The sequence below is a fragment of the Cebus imitator genome, unplaced genomic scaffold, assembly GCF_001604975.1.
Source record: "Cebus imitator isolate Cc_AM_T3 unplaced genomic scaffold, Cebus_imitator-1.0 Scaffold328, whole genome shotgun sequence".
In the NCBI taxonomy this organism is placed as follows: domain Eukaryota; kingdom Metazoa; phylum Chordata; class Mammalia; order Primates; family Cebidae; genus Cebus; species Cebus imitator.
This window is the reverse complement of record NW_016107643.1, coordinates 380,015-397,262: the sequence shown is the minus strand read 5'-3', so window position 1 is coordinate 397,262 and position 17,248 is coordinate 380,015. Positions and strand designations below refer to the sequence as shown.

Genomic DNA, 17,248 nt, shown 5'->3' with positions numbered 1-17,248 from the left:
GAGTCTATTTCCTTCTCTGTGAAATGGCCCAGAAGGACTCTGATGGTTTGGATAGTCTGTGGTTTGCTGAAGCAAGTGCCTCTGATTACCCCCAAGGACTCCTGTCAGTCCTCCTCCCTACAAGACTACCCCTTGCGGCCAGAGTGTGCTGATGTGAAGATTGTCACACAGCCCCTGAATGGGAACCAGGGAGGGGATGGGAGAGGCAGCACCTGCTCTCGGACCCTTCCAGTTAACAGTGCACCCAAGGCCCTGAGGACAGAATGAGCAGCCTGTTGTCAGCCCCGGGGCCTTCACCCTTGGGATACGCAGGGTGAGCTTCCAGCCCAGGGCTGAAGGCTCACCAACCCCAGGGCTGAGGCTGTGCCCCCCAAGCAAGGGAAAGGATGTGGTAAGACAGCTCCCTTCACCTGCCTGTCACCCCAAGCCTCACAGTCCCCCCCGGCTTGACTGCCATCCTCCCCTTCTTCCTCTCGCTGTCTTGTCCAGGCTTCTTTTCAGTCCGCACAGCAACTCAGAGCCTGATTTCGGAGGCACACACTTGAGCTCAAATGCAGACTTTGCCCCTTGTTGGCTGTGCGGCAAGTGAGTGAACTCTGAAACTCAGTCTCCTGGTGATAATGAGGGTGATGATCATATCCACCTCCTCATGCTGGGAGGATTAAATGAAATCATTCACATAGAGTATTCAGACCGGTACCGGGCACATACTAGGTTCTCAGGAAATGTGAGTGTTACTATCACTATTTACATGGGACCTCCTGGCTGCCATCCCAGTGCTCTGCCGATTCATGCCACCCCGAAGCATCTACTCGGCTGTGCGGCCCTGTGTCAGTTATTGGGCCTCTCTGAGGATCTGAGCTCCTTCTCTGGAACGTGGCAATAATAGTGTCTTCCTTCTAGGGTTTTGAGGAGGATTAGATGAGGTAGTAATTATAAATATGGTGATGATAAGATGCATCACTGAAACCAGGGAATTCTGAGAGTGAAAGGAGAAGCCATTAATAAACACGCTAGGGCAATGGGCTTCCACCAGGATGAAAGTCTCCCTATTCATCGGGCACACAGCCTGATGCTGGGTCCACAGTGATGAGCTCTACAGACAGGGATTTTTACATCATCACTTCCTTTCCCTGCATCTCCCCCATCCCTTTGGTCCTCCCCTCCCCAATTCCTACATACATGGGGTTTCATGTTATTCTCCCCTCTTTGCCTCTCACTTAAGTGACTGCATGGCCCCAACAGCCTCCAAGTGTTTTTCAGCTCATCCTGTTCAATCCTTCCCATCACTATGGAGAAACTGAGGTTCAGAGAGGGGAAGGGGCTTTTCCGCATGTCATCATGTCATTTTCCCTGCTCAAGTACCAGGGAATTTACAACCATCTTGTTGGCATTCACGGTCCTTGATAGTCTGGTCTTGCCCATCACTCCTGGCCCTCCGACCTCCTCCCCTTCTCCCCAGCTCACTTGCTCACCAGCTGGCCTCAGAGTTCCACCTAAGAAAGAGAAGGGTCTATGTGCAGAACATTGCCTCCCGCCCACTCAGCTCTTCACCCTCCCACCCGCAGGGCCAGCTCATAGCTCATCCGTCTTCCTCCTCCTGCCCTTGGGTGATACCAGAGAACTGAGTGATACAATCCTCCCGAGTTCTTTGTCCCAGCCCAGTAGGGTTGAGCCCCAGAAGCTCTGCTGAAGCCAGTAGCATCTCCTAGACTGTGGACTGAGCCTAATTGGTTTTTAATGGGCCCCATTATGACCCGATGTTCAGTATGCATCATGGGCACCTGAGCTCCATGGCTAAATGATTAATCGGGGAGTTGCCTGGGGCTTTCCTGGGGCCACCATCCCATCTCCCTTTCCTTCCTGGTCTTGTTGGAAGCTGCTGGCCTCTCTCTCACCAGGAGGCAGTGACTCATCAACTCCAGCCCAACATCCCAGCCAGAGCCAGCCTCACACAGAGTACTCCACTCAATTCTTGGACTCTCTGAGCTGAAAGATGATTGTAATTTAATCATGGCAAAAGGATCTCATCTCCTTTGCCAACCCTGATCAACTGGTACTTGAAGAAATGTGTTAAGCATTCTAGGGCCACATCCAGGCTCTGGGGTCAACGAGGAATGTCCACCATGGATGGAGTGAGGGAAGGGGGATAGGGGGAGCTCCAGGAGGACGAATGCACTTTCCATCTGATGTCTCAGTTATTCGAGCACAGAGCACATAGTAGGCATGGCCTACTGTTCAGGACCCAGAAGACCCAGGGAATTAAATCCAATCTAACACATAATCTGTTCACATAGGCATGGCAAATCCAATGCTGACATTTCACAAAAGGAGAAACAGAGCTTCAGAGAGAGGAATGGTCACCCAGCAAGTTAGTTACAGATCTAACAATGGGCATCATTAACTTTTTCCCTTCCTCAGCAATTAACCTTGACACTGTCAAGTTTAAGTCTGATAGATTATCAAATGCCTAGGGAAGAGGGATCATCTAGGTGAGCCTTGAAAAGCAGATCTTGAAGGAACAAAGGCAGTCGATCTCCTGTGTACCCAGGCCACCAGGGAGGCAACCCCAGCTGTGGAAACAGGCAGTCTGGGCTGTGAGCTGGGGTTGGCAAGGCCTGGTTTTTAGGAGAACAGACCTATCTTAGGAGCCTGAAGGGCAGAGCCTGTTCAGTAATGCTATTAACTACCAGGAAGAAATATGAAGAGGAAGCTAGACTATGACGAGGAAATTAAAATACCTGCCTTTGAAAGTAAAAAAAAAAATAGTTGACACACTGGAGTAGGTTGCGGGTGGGGAGTGGCTCTGGCCAAGAGACCTTGGAAACGTGGAGTTGGGAGCGGGACTGTGGAGAAACTGAGGCTCAGAAAGATCATAAGGCTGGCAAGAAACAGAACAGGGAAGGAGAGGGAGAGTGGGAGGGAACTAGGATTTATGGTTGGCCATTTTTATCCCTCACAACAGCCCTCAGATGAGAAAACGGAGGCTCAGCGTGAGGACCCCAAGGTACACGGTTATATCCTGCAGAGCTAGGTCAGTCTGGGCTCCCTTTCCCCTCCTGGGTGAGACCAGGAGATTCCTGGGTGAGACCAGGAGATTCCTGGGTGCACAGCTCCTCTCTGTTCTGCAGGCATCTAAAGAGGCAGAGGTCCACAATCCTCCTTCAGGGCCGCTAGGCTCCCTGAAATCCCAGCTATTTGGGAGGCTGAGGAGGGAAAACACTGGGAGAAACGCCTGACGTAGGCGACGGGAGGGACGGAGACTGCAAACCACCATGGCATGTGTGTACCTACACAGCAACCCTGCGGGATGTGCACATGTACCCCAGAGCTTAAAGCACAATAAAAACAAATAGTTGATTCATAAGGCTGTCACATAATGCCGAACAATTAAAACTGGAGGCACAGACTCAGAAACGCCCCTTCAATACCTGTCAGTGTAGGAGCCCTGGTTCTGCTGACTTGCTCATTACTGGACCCCAGCATCTAACTGACAAGTTCTTGCGGAGGGAATTTGCTGCTCGCTATATTGAGGTTGTGGGAGATACATTTTCTTTCTTTATTTTTTTTGAGACAGGGTATCACTCTGTTGCCCAGGCTGGAGTGCAGTGGCATGATCTTGGCTCACTGTCACCTCGGCTCCCTAAGCTCAAGCTGTCTTCCTACCTCAGCCTCCCAAATAGCTGGGATTTCAGGTGCCCGCCACCATGCCCAGCTAATTTTTGTATTTTCTTTTGTAGAGACAAGGTTTTGCCATATTGCCCAGGCTTGTCTCCAACTCCTGAGCCCAAGAAATCCACCCACCTCAGCCTCCCAAAGTGCTGTGATTAGAGCGCGAGCCACCACGCCTGACTCCCATTTTCTGTGGTTTACAAGTCCCCACTTGAGAAGTGTGGTGAGGAAACTGCACACACGGCCTCACCAACTCCTCACAGCAGGCCTGTGAGATAATCTGCATTATAATCCCCATTGCACAGATCAGAAAACAGAGGTACCAAGGGCAAATTTTCTTCCTCAAGGTCATGTACCTCTTTGCACCTCAGCCAGAGCTGCTCTTGCCCTGGAGTGCTTGGGGTGGGAATCAGGCGAGGATGCAGCCTATGGGCCCTCTCACTTCTTCCCACCCAGGCCACAGTCCCCAACTATGCCCAGAAATGTCTCTGGGTCCATGGAATGTGCATGGAGTGTGAGAAGATTTTATTTCTTCTGCCCCTGCCTTCCTGTGCCCGCCTCCTTCCGTCCTGTGAGGCACAGGGGTGACACCTGGCCCCAGCCTAGGAGGCAGTGCTTGAGCCAGCCTCTGCCATGGACTTGCTGGGTGGTCTAGGGCTGGCTTTTTTCATCCTGGGCCTCAGGAGCACACATGAAGAGTTCATGTGTTCATGGGGGACTGTCCTCCTATAAAATCCTGACAATCGATGATCACACATCATCCCACAGATCCCTGTTTCTTGAAGCCCCTCTCATGAATCCTGGACCCCTAAAGCCCCAGGCTCTGCCCACTCACCTGCCATGCGATGGCCAGCTGGACTCCCCTCTTCCTCCACACAGTGGTGTGTGCAGTGTCAGGACGGTGTGGTGTGTCACAGCAGCCAGCCAGACCAATTTTAACAAGGAAAACCTCGGGACACTCCTAGGCAGCAAAGTCAGAATTCAAAAGAGGAGGCGTGGCCCTCCACCCCAGCAGTGACAGCCATGAGACACAGAATCACCTGGTAATTGCTCTGGCGTGCACCTAGAGGGGTTTACCATGGGAGTGGCTCCGGCCAAGAGACCTTGGAAACGTGGAGTTGGGAGCGGGACTGTGGAGAAACTGAGGCTCAGAAAGATCATAAGGCTGGCAAGAAACAGAACAGGGAAGGAGAGGGAGAGTGGGAGGGAACTAGGATTTATGGTTGGCCATTTTTATCCCTCACAACAGCCCTCAGATGAGAAAACGGAGGCTCAGCGTGAGGACCCCAAGGTACACGGTTATATCCTGCAGAGCTAGGTCAGTCTGGGCTCCCTTTCCCCTCCTGGGTGAGACCAGGAGATTCCTGGGTGAGACCAGGAGATTCCTGGGTGCACAGCTCCTCTCTGTTCTGCAGGCATCTAAAGAGGCAGAGGTCCACAATCCTCCTTCAGGGCCACTAGGCTCCCTTAGTGGACACCAGACTCTTGAGAGGAGGCAGACAAGAAAAAGAGGAGGGCTGGCTCTGGCTCACAGGCTAGGCCCACCTGCCCTGACTTTGTGAGTGGCCTTCAGCCAGGAGCTTCGAGACCTGGTCGCCATGGGTGTCCCATGACCTTGGGCAAGACCCCTCCCCTCCTGGAACCTTGGTGTTTCTACCTATAAGCTAAAGGGACTGGACTCAATTATTCTTCAGGGCCATTCCAGCTCAAAGTCTAAGATTCTGGGCTTGAAGATGCTGGAATTCGAGGCATCTAAAGTCTTTTGTGTAATGAAATAGCGGGGATTTTATTTTCACGGGAGCTGGTGGGGTAGATTTCTTTTTGTGGAGAAATGCTTTAATGGACGACTTGGGGCTATCGGAGGCTGGATGTGGCCTGGGCCAGTGAGAAATGGGAAGGGGGAGGGGTAAAATCGAGGGAAGGATGACAAGGAGGGGCAAGGAGACAACTGTGCTGAGCACAGTGTGATGACACCATGCCATGGGATCAACCCAGTATTCAGAAAACTGCGTAAAAACCCCAAAGTGTTTGATATGGTTGGATTTCTTACAGAAAGTGGCAAAGAAGCTGAGTTCTGCTTGCTGGTTTCACGCAGATCAAGCATCTTTAATGGGCTGTCTGCAGGCCCACGTAGCCTTATAATTACTGACATCTGGCACCAGGCCAGGGCAGCTCCTTCCTCAACACCCTACAGACTGTGCCCTGCAGACCTTGGGCCCTGCTGAAGCTGCTTTTCTGCCTGTGCAGGGTCAGGCTCCTCCCCACTAATGATGGTCTTATTCGGGGCCCTTTTATCTTTCATCCTGGGTTTGCCTGGACGGGAGCTCCCAGAGCACAGGGCATCAAAATCACTGCCCTCTCCTCCTCGAGACCCCAAATAATGATTTGTGCTGTTTTTGTCGTTGTTGTTTTGTTTTTGAGACAAGAGTCTCACTCTGTCACACAGGCTGGAGTGCAGTGGCACAATCTCAGCTCACTGCAACCTCTGCCTCCCGGGTTCAAACGATTCTCCTGCCTCAGCCTCCCAAGTAGCTGGGACTACAGGCGTGTGCACCACGCCCAGCTAATATTTTTTGAATTTGAAGTAGAGACAGTGTTTCGCCCTGTTAGCCAGGTTGGTCTCAAACTCCTGACCTCAGGTGATCTGCCCACCTTGGCCTCCCAAAGTGCTGAGATTACAAGTGTGAGCCACCACACCCAGCCTGTAATCGGTTTATGAGCATCATAGCCTGGTATTAGAATCCTGGGTTCTGTTATCTCTGGGCCAAACTGACTGTGTGACCTTCAGCAGGTCACTTACCTTCTCTGGGCCTTAATGCCTTCATCTGTAAAATAAGGGTGTGAACTAGGTGTTACCGGTCCCAACATTCTCTGATTCTGATGATCAGGCTAGAAATGACAGGAGCCAAAGCCTTCGGCAGTTCAGGGCACCCCAATGCCAGGCATAGAGTGGGTGCTTCACAAATTAAAATCTGTGCCTAGGGAATAATCAGATGCTTTAGAAGCAGCTTAATTGTTCTTCTGGCTATAAAGACAATATAAACTCAGGTACAAAATTCAAGCAATACAGGGAAAGAAGAAAGCATACGTGCATGTGGCTGTATACACATGGCAATACATTTACATGAATCGCATCATAGATAGAAACTGTTTTGTAACCTGTCCTTTTTGCTTGATCAATTATGGTGCTCCCTCTTCAAATCACAGAATATAGCTCTGCATTGTCATTATTAATGTCATCTCTTGTGTGAATTTACATAATTTACTGACCCTTCTTAAATTGATAGGAATTCATTTCTTGCCCTTATAAATAAATGTAATTTTTTGCATGTATTTTTGTGTGCTTCTATGATGGGACAATTTCTGCAAAGTGGAATTGTTGAGGCGAACCCGCTCTTCAAGGCAGCAACTCCACGTGCAGAAATTTGTCTGGCAGATGGATCCAGAAGTGTGGAAAGATTTAAGTACATGGATATTTATTGCAACATTGGTTATAACAGAAAGAGTGAAAACTCTCCTGTCTTCATTAGTGAGATAAATTATGATCTATCCATGTAATCAAATACTATATTGCTATTTAAAAAGAGGAGGCAGATTGATACATGTTGATATTAAACAGTCTCCTAGGTACATTGCTAAGTTAAAAACAAAAAGTAAGGTGAAAAAAAAAAGAAGTGGTAGAAACGAGAAGTCAGGGAGAAACCTAATTTTCGAACTCATAGAAATGTTCGACTGTGGGTATATACTACCTTTCAAAAACATTATTATTATTTTTCAAATAGCAAGCCAGATGTGGTGGTGCACACCTGTAGTCCCAGCTGCTTGGGAGGCTGAGGTGGGAAGATACGGTGAGCCCAGTTTGGGTCCAGCCTGGGCAACATAGCAAGACTCCGTCCCTAAAAACAAATAAACAAGCAAAAGTAGGGCATATTTTGCCAAATTTCCCTCTAGACACATACATATTCTCAAAGCACCATTTTCATTCTGTGGCATTCCTGGTTCCAAAGGCCTTGTGGCTTTTCACTGTCAACAAGGTCCGAGGTTCAAACTCTTTATGGTGGCCTTCAACACCTTTTGCAATACAATCTTTGTTTTTTTTTTTTTGAGGTGGAGTTTTGCTCTTGACCCCAGGCTGGAGTACAATGGCATGATCTCAGCTCACTGCAACCTCTGCCTTCCTGATTCAAATGATTCTCCTGCCTCAGCCTCCCGAGTAGCTGGGATTACAGGCACATGCCACCATACCCAGCTAAATTTTGTATTTTTAGTAGAGACGCAGTTTCACCATGTTGGGCAGGCTGGTCTCAAACTCCTGACCTAAAATGATCCGCCTGCCTCAGCCTCTCAAAGTCCTGGGATTACAGGCTGAGCCACTGCGCTCAGCCAGCAATACAATCTTAATTTGTCCCAAGTCTCTTTGTTTCTCTGCATGAATACTTGGCCTCGCACAGGCTCAGCAGCACCCGTCACAATATCCCCAACCCCACCATGGCATGAAGATGCTCAACAAGTTACTTCCAGAAATCATGTTTTTCTATCCTATGTGCTCAAGTAGGAGACCACAGCCAACAGTCAGACGCATGAATCTGGAGTTTAGCGGGTACCTGGCATGTGGTAGATGCTCAATGTATGAATGTTTAGATGGGTTACCTGCATTTAGATGGTTGCCTAAGATCTTGGCTCTGGAGTCAAACTGCCTCGGTCAAATTTCAGCTTCATCACTTAGTTCCCTGCTGGCAAATAAGTTAACCTATCTGGGCCTCAGTTTTCTTATGTGCAATGCGGGGATAAAAGTGGTGCCTTCTCATAGGGTTGTTGTAAAAATTAAATGTGAGTATGTGTAAAGCACTTAGAACACTGCTGGGCACACAGCCAGCAAGTGTGAGTTGGAACTATTTTTACTTTCTTTTTATTTTCTCTGTTGCTTTACTTCTCTATACAAACCTCTATTATCTTTAAAGTTAGTGGAAAAAAATAAGAATTTCTCATTCATTTTGCTCCTTTTTCCTGTCCTAAAAACTGAATTCCAGCTCCGTGTTCCTCCAGGAAGCCTGACTGCCATAGTCTCCAGGGGTCTTGCCTGCTTGGAGTTCCTGGGCACGTCCGTCATCCGTCCATCTGTCTGTCTGTCCATCTGCGCACTGCACACTGCAGTGGCTTGTTTACTTCTCACCTCAGCCTCCTGGATGAGGACGTCTTGAGGGAATCAGGTCTCTCCGTCCTCCCATATACTCCCCAGCACCAAGCCCTAAATCTGACGAAGAGGAGGTCATGCTAAAGCACCCTGTCCTTTGAGGAGGGTTTCAGAGAAATAAGGGCCTCTTGGTGGGGAGTGAGGATGGAAGCGAGGCTTTCTCCAGGGAGCCAAGCAGCAGAGGCCTGGGCAGGGCCCCTCCCCTTTGATCAATGACGAGTTATTCACATGCTTCAGACACCAGTACTACCAAGGATAATAAATATGACATTATTTCACTTAAAAAAAAAAAAAAAGACACCAGGAAACTGTGAGTACCAAACAATTTTTTCTTTGAGACACGGTCTTTTTCTGTCTCCCAGGCCGGAGTGCAGTGGTGCGATCTTGGCTCACTGCAACCTCTGTTTCCCGGGTTTGAGTGAGTTGATTCTCTCGCCTCAGCCTCCTGAGTAGCTGGGATTACAGGAGTGCACCACCACATCCAGCTAATTTTTTGTATTTTTAGTAGAGATGGCGTTTCTCTTTGTTGGCCAGGTTGGTCTCAAACTCCTGGCCTCATGTGATCTGCCCAAAGTGCTGGGATGACAGGCTTGAGCCACCGTGCCTGGCCTGCATTTTAAAATGTATTTTAACATTTAAAAAAAATCAAAAGAATCACCTTGGGAAAATAAGAATTGTGTTGCGTTCACTTAATCTCAAGTTTACTTTTGTTTAAATTATATGGCTTGGGAGGGCATCGTGATTTTTTTCAGGACTCAGAGCATTTCCCTAGCCCTGCCTCAGCGTGTCAGAGGCAGAGCTGCAAATCTGTGAGTGTGTGGTTCTCCGGCAGCAGCCTTGGTGTCATCAGGGAGCTGGACAGAAATGTGAACTCTTGAGCTGAATCTGCATTTTAACAGTTCCTTGGGTGCTCTATACAGTGGTCCCTGAAGGGCTATCCAGGGTCCCCAAGACTCTTTTAGGGGACTTTTATAAGACTACTGTTAAGGTTTTGTTTGTTTGTTTTTTGCCTATTTAATTCTCATCTTCTCCTGAATGTACAGTGGAATTTTCCAGAGGCTCCATGATATATAATGTCTAAGAAATTGGATGCAAAGCAGCTATGAGAATCCAGCTGTTCTCTATGAAGCCTTCCATTTAGTTAAAGGCATTTGCCAAAAAAAAAAAAAAGTTTATATCTAAAACAATGCCACCAATGCTTTTTTTTGTTCTTGGAAAGTACAGTTATTTTAGTTTCTAAGTGAACGAATGCATACATTTTGGTAAGTTTCTCAATGTTAACTTCCAAATCAGCAAATTTCTTTGGATATAACCCACATAAACAAGTGCTCCTTGGGATTTCAGTAATTTTTATAAGTGTAAATGGGTCTTGAGCCCCAGCAGATTGAGAACTGCTGGTCTAGAGTGCACGTCCCCTCTAGGATTTGAGGTCTGTCCCTTCAGAGAAAACTGCAGATGACCCAAATCACAGGGTAGGGGGCCTGAGACTGTGGCCCCCAGTAAAGATGAGGCTGCGGGCCAGAAAAGTCCAGAGCAACTGTGTTCTGTGTGTGGCACCATAGGCCTCTCTGCTGCTTGGAACCCCCATTTCCAGAGCCCCATGGGTCCAGCAACCACAGACCTGGTACTGCCCAGGGGCGAATTCCAAGGTCCAAGTGGCCAGCTGGGCACAGGATCCCCTGTGCACTCCAGCTGAGGAGTCACCTGTGTTGTTTTGGGAATTCATCCTCACAAGACAATGAGTCAGAACAACCTATCATAGCCAGACCTGGACTGGTCGGGTGGCAGGCTGTCCCTTCCCCTCTCTGGGCCTCTGTTTACCTGGCTATAAAATGGAAGATGATACTGTTCCCTCTCACCCTTGGGTGAAGTCACTGGGCAACTAATAAAAGACTGCGAAGCTCTAACTCATCTCTGTATCACCTCCTCCTGACGGTCATGCCTGTGGCCGGTGACGTAGGTGGCAGGCAGCTGGCATTCAAGCTCTTGCAGGGAGGTGCTCATCCAGTTGGAAGGCAAGATGCTCTAGTACTATCAGCAGACCTTGCCCTTGCCCAACTTGTGCGGGCCAGAGCTGTGCGGCACACCTGGAGGTAAGAGGTGGCCTCATCCCTGTCACCTATGTCCAGCTGTGGCCCCGTCTATCTGCCTTTCCATACATCACACATTGTTGGCACCTACAAGTGGCTCTGAAGCTGCAAAGACTTCTGAGCTCACTGTGTTAATGCTTTGGATGCTCAGGGACCACCTCACTTTTGATCCCCTCTTCATTCATCCATTCGGGAGTCATTCATTCCTGTCAAAACATATTCAGCAAATACTTCTTCATGCCCACTAAAGGGAGAATACTGTGACACCTATTGAGATGTCAGTGGTTATAACACTTTTTCTGTCAACATCTCTGTGTCATCTGATTCTAGATCCTCCCCTTGGTTCAGTTCGGCTCACTCATTCTGTGATGGGGATAGTGTTTTTGAAATATTTTCAGTCATATTTCTGGTAAACAATGTTGTCCTGGGACTCCCCACCCACTGAAACCAAGAGTCTCTGTGCTTCAGGTAAAGGGCAGAGGAGACCAATTACAGCGGGTCATCATCCAGCACTGACTGGCCAATCAGGTTTTTTGGTTTCTGTTTTGTTTTGCTTAGTTCTTCATAGGACAACGTTGTTTTGAAATGTAGGCTTTGTGAAGAAAGGGTTTAGTGAACTCTTTAAGTTTCCATTAACCATCCAGGTTTAATGAATCATAGCTCATTGCAGCCTGGATATCGTGGGCTCAAGAGATCCTCCTGCCTCAGCCTCCTGAGTGGCTGGGAGTACAGGCATGTGCCACTATGCCTGGCTAATTTTTATTAAATTAAATTAATTAATTAATTAATTAATTTTGTAGAGGCAGGATCTCTCACTGTGTTGCCCAGGAGGGTCTCAAACTCTTGGCCTCAAGCGGTCCTCCTGCCTCGGTCTCCCCAGTTGTTGGGATTACAGGCATGAGCCACTGCACCTGGCCGGGATATACCATTTCAGGGAAGTCCTTTCCACCAGGGCACTGAGGGAAGCCCACCTCTGCTGAGTGTGGGGAAGAGAAGTGAAACCAAGGGAGGAGAAGCAGGCAGATTCTGTACCTGATCTCACCTTTCTGGGCCAAATTTCCACAGTTTCAGGGAAAAGCCAAAATTAAAGGGCTTTTGCCAACTAACCTACGGTAGGAAAAAATCAGAGCAGTGGTTGCCTTTGAGGGTGGTGTAGAGGCAGAGACTGGAAAGGGGCACTAGGGGAGCTTCTGGAATGATCATTTGTTCTACAGCCTGATCGGAATCTTGGTTACACAGGCACTTATTAAAATGCAGCAAATGTACACTTTAGATTTGTATATCTCATTATATGTGAATTCAACATCAAGAAAAAAATAAACAAATTTCAAACTCTAGTTAACCATAGGCATGATGAAGTATTTAGAAGGAAGTGTACCAGTGTCTGCAATTGACTTTGAAATGTGCCAACAATTCCATGGTTGGATGGATGTGTGGTGGATGAATCGATGGATGGGTGAGTGATAAGATGAGCAGAGTAAAATATTAATGGTAGAATCCTAGGTGAGCGGCATATAGTGTTTACTATTAAATTCTTTTAACTTTGCTCTAGGTTTGAACATTTTCATAGTAAAATAAAAGGGTTTTTGATTCATGCGGCATCATGTTGTCTAGCTGCCCAGTCCTTTTTATTGTTATTTATTTAGAAACAAGGCCTATGCTATGTTTCCTAGGCTGGACTCAAACTCCTGGGCTCAAGAGATCCTTCTATGTCAGCTTCCTGAGTAGCTGGGACTACAGGTGTATACCACTGCACACAGTGCAGACCCTTTTGAATACTTTTGCTGTATTTTGCAAATTTCCATCTTCAATAGTTCCACCATCCAAAGCCAGAACACAGAAAACTCAAAGCCCAGTCCCCCTGGCAGGTAGGATATAGGCCTGCTACACGCACTCATCAGGTTAAGCCCAGGCAAGCAAGACTCCAGCTCAGAAGTGTGCAATTGGATGGCATGCACTCCTTGCTGGAGCCAGGTCTGTTGGCATGGGTGGTGGCAGAGACCAGCTGCCATGGGGGTTATGGTTTACTAGTAGTTGCCGGATGAGTTCCTGCCCCAGAGGAGCATCGGCAGAGCAGGGGCAGGAGCACTGGTAGCAGCTTATATTTCCTTACCAAGCTGGTTCTGAGGTTCTGGATCTTATTCCTGGAAGCTGAGTGATCCTGATGATTCTGCGGGTCCTCCTTCATCCTTTTAATAAATGCACATTTGCAGAGAGAGGAGCTTGAGAAGCAGGCCTGAAACAAGGGAGGGGAATGGACACGGTGAAAGGACTTATTGACTTGCAGTAGCCTGGAGTTGGGACAGAAGCCATGGAAAGTGAGGATTTCTCAGCTGGAGGCACAAGGCAGGGACCACAGCCTCCAGTGCTGTAAGCCAGCACTGCATCCAGAAGGCCAGATGTGATCAGACACACATCAACTATCACTATCAAGGACCAGGCCAAATCAGACAAGTCTATAAACAGAGATCACGTGGATCCCAACCTCCCTCATATAAGCCCCCATTCCAGTATCCCTAGATGCAATCCTGGAGGAGAACAGAAGGAGGAGTCTGAGAGACTGAGCCCTCAAGTGGCAGGGGCTGGATCATAATTACAAGACCACTTGGACTGGAAGAGTCTAAGGTGTGATTGACCCAAGTTTAAAATGTGTTTTTCCTGGAAACCAACAGGACCAGGGCTCATAAATATTAGATCAGTGATTTAAAAAAAAAAGGCATCTTTTCATTACCCATTGGAGAACTGCAGTGCTACCATTTACTGTGCACTTTCTACATGTCAGGAGGTGCTCTAATTTGCATTTTACTTACTACAAGGCAGCAATCTTGTTCCCACTTTTCAGAATAGAAAACTGAGGCTCAGAAAGAATACACATACTTCTTAAGTTCACAAAGTTGATAATGAGTGGAGTCAAAATTTGAACCCAGAGAGTCTGAGTTTAGTATCTACATTCTTAATCATGGTGCTAGCACTACCACGGGCAAGGATGGACATGGCAGAAACACAAGGAGGTTGCCATGCTCCGGCTTTGCTGCTCCAGTTATCACTGTGTTCAAGATTCTGCACTTCATCTGGCCAACCGCCAAGCCTATATTAGTGTCTATGTGGGCAAAGCACTGTGGAAGAGCAAGGAGTTAGACCCGATCGTGCTATCAGGCGTTACCTTGCTCAGAATCTTTTTAATCATTCATTGATTCATTGATTGATTCATTCATTCATTCAAGATGATAATGGTAGGGAAGAGGGAAGGATTAAAAATGAATAAGACACAGTTCCTAGCTTTAAAGGAACTCATTATCTGTAAGAAAGAAAAACAAATACACAAAAGTGACAGCCCATGGTAGAAGTGGATGATTCCTAAGAAATATATAAACAGAGAGCTGGTTTAGCTCAGAGCTGGGAGAGGACATTTCCAGGAAAACTTTCACAGGAAACAGAATGAATGTAATTTAATTCTTTGGGAGAATGATGTGCTTCTTGTAAATCTTAAGTGCTTTTTAAGGAAATCAGTCGGGGCTGGGCGTGGTGGCTCACACCTGTAATCCCAGCACTTTGGGAGGCCAAAGTGGGTGGATTACCTTGGGTTAAAAGTTTGAGATCAGCCTGCCCAACATGGTGAAACCCCATCTCTACCAAAAATACAAAAAATTAGTTGGGCGTTGTTGTTGGTGCCTGCAGTCCCAGCTACTCGGGAGGCTGAGGCAGGAGAATTGCTTGAACCCAGGAAGTGGAAGTTGCAGTGAGCAAGATCAAGTCACTGCACTTCAGCCTGGGCAACAAGAGTGAAACTCTGTCTCAAAATTAAAAAAAAAAGGAAATCAGTTGGGAAAAGTATTCTTACAATCGAATCCCCAGTCTGTCCTGTGCTTAAAGAATGTTTTAGACTCTCAAGAGAGATGAACAAGGAAGAAAAAGATGGAATGGTTAGGAGTGAGAATCTTCCAGCTCTGACTGTGTCCCAGCCAGCACAGCGTGGCTCTTCCTCAGGCCAGTCACTCCAGAAAGCCAGACATAAATGCCACCCCCTAAAATACAAAAATGCCTTACCAAGAGCTTTGCAGAACAGAGGAGTACAAGGGGCTTCCAGGTATAGATATTGGTGTGAATACCTGCAGTCAGTTCCTGAAATCTCACCAATATGGCAAGAAAGACTTTGGGAGAATCAAAGAGAGGGTAACAGCAGCAAAACCTTGAAAGCTGAAAAGCAGAGGGAAGACAGGCCAATAATGAGCAGATGTGGGAAAAAAACAAAAAACAAAAAACAAACAAAAGAAAACCTATTTCTCAGCTGGCAGTGAGAAATCCAGGCAGTGGTGAAACCAACCCAATCTTCCTCTGCAGCAAGTTGAAAAGCTCTGGAATTTGACAGATGCCTCTCCGTACATGGAGGTTGGGGTGGAGGGGCTTATGTAAGAAAATAAGAATTGGTTGAAATTTATGAAGTGGCAGATCCCAGGTCCCCTCCACACTCTGTGAGCAGAATCACTGCCCCTTCCCTGGCCCAACAAAAGTCTGTGGTGGGAGTAAAAGAAGGCCACATGTGATCAGGCACACATCAACTGTCACCAGTCAAGGACCAGGCCAAACCAGACAAGTCTATAAACAGAGAACATGTTGGTCTCAACCTCCCTCATATAAGCCCCCATTCAAGGCTCCCTAGATGCCTTTGATGGAAGTAAAAGAGAGGGTCTCTGGGCTGAAGCACAGCAAACTCAGCTGAGGCCCGGGGTCTACATTAAAAATGGGGTATTCAAGGGACATTTATCTATTGGATGTTGAGACATGGCCCATCCAAATTCACATGCCCATGTGCTCCACCATGATGCTGGCAGCCAGGAGGAATTAGCTCTCATGATTCCATCAGCTCCAAAGGAAAGACTTAAAGATACTGACACGAGAGTTTCCTCAGCGCCACAGCCCTGTGCAGTCACCCTACAGGGACACCCTCAAGCACACACTCAGAACTTCAGTTTTGTATTTGTCTGTTTGCTTGTTGATGTTCAAGAAAGAGTCTCCCTCTGTTGCCCAGGCTGGAGTGCAGTGGCATCATCTCAGCTCACTGTCACCTTGACCTTCCTGGGCTCAAGTGATCCTCCCACCTCAACCTCCTGAAGAGCTGGGACCACAGACACACACCATCACACTTGGCTAATTTTAAAATTTTTTTGTAAAGATGGGGTCTCACTATGTTGCCCAAGCTGCTCTTAAATTCGGCCTCAAGTGATCCTCCTACCTCAGCTTCCCAAAGTGTTGGAATTACAGGCGTGAGCCACCACACCCAGCCCCAATCAGTTTTTTAGCCCTACTTTTAAATATGAGCAAAAAGAATTGCCAGACATCTAGAGAAAACTTCTAACATGAATGAGAAAGGAAAAAAAACAAACATACTAAAATAAGATGCTCAGAGGAAACAGCCTATTTGAGGAGAAGAACATTCGGGAAAATAAACTATTCTTGATGTTTTCAGAGCTGTGAAAAAATATTGCAACCATAAAACAAGAGCAGTGATAAAAAAGAAACATCTAAATCCCAAAAAAACTCTAGAAATATACAAATATCATAGTAGAAATAAAAAGAATCTCAAAGTATACAGATAGGAGAATAAAGTTGAAGACGTTGCTCAGCAGCTTGTCTAAAAAGAAAACCAAGGATGTCTGAGAGAGAAAAAGACAATCAGAAGGCCAATCCACAAGGCAGATATTAGGGCAATAGGAGTTTTAGAAAGAATGAGAGACAGAGATAGAATAAGAGCCAGCAAGCGAGTGATGGGGTTGCGGTGTGGGGGTGGGTTGTGGGGGAGGGGTAGTGTGTCAGCAGAAAGAGAAAAATTATCAATAAAATATTTTAAGCCAAATTTTCAGAACCAAGGGACATGACTTTTCAAATTGAAAGGAGTCACTGAATGTCAAACAGAATGGAGGTTGGATGAAAATGAGCACTTGTCAAATCCTGTGAAATTACAGTCTACTAGAGACATAGAGAAGATCCTCTGGGATTCCAGAGGAAAGCAATAGATCAGGTACAAACCTCTGGGAATTGAAGTGACTTTGATTTTCCCAACAATAACACTAGAATGCAGAAAATTCCAAGGGAAAATCACTTCCATTTTAGGGTTCTATACCCAGCCAAACTATAAGCCAGGTGTGAAGATAAAATACATTTTTAGAGATGGAAGGTCTAAAAAGACCTGGTTTTAAGGGCCCTTTCTTGAACAGTTGCTGGAGGATATCCTGCAACATACAAGGAATAAGCTTGGTAAGAAGAAAATGTATTTGTTACATGAAGCGATAGA

General features: G+C 47.0%; 1 protein-coding gene across 2 annotated transcripts in view; it reads right to left on the bottom strand.

The window, feature by feature from the left end:
* Window positions 1-4,579, bottom strand: part of TGM6 (transglutaminase 6) — a 46,361-nt gene extending 41,782 nt beyond the window's left edge. For both annotated transcript variants that reach the window (XM_017504732.2, XM_017504733.2), the window contains exon 1: window positions 4,508-4,579. In XM_017504732.2, the coding sequence (XP_017360221.1) occupies window positions 4,508-4,514 (7 nt within the window). In that variant the 5' untranslated portion in view covers window positions 4,515-4,579. The remainder of the gene's footprint in view (window positions 1-4,507) is intronic.
* Between the last annotated feature and the right edge of the window lie 12,669 nt (window positions 4,580-17,248).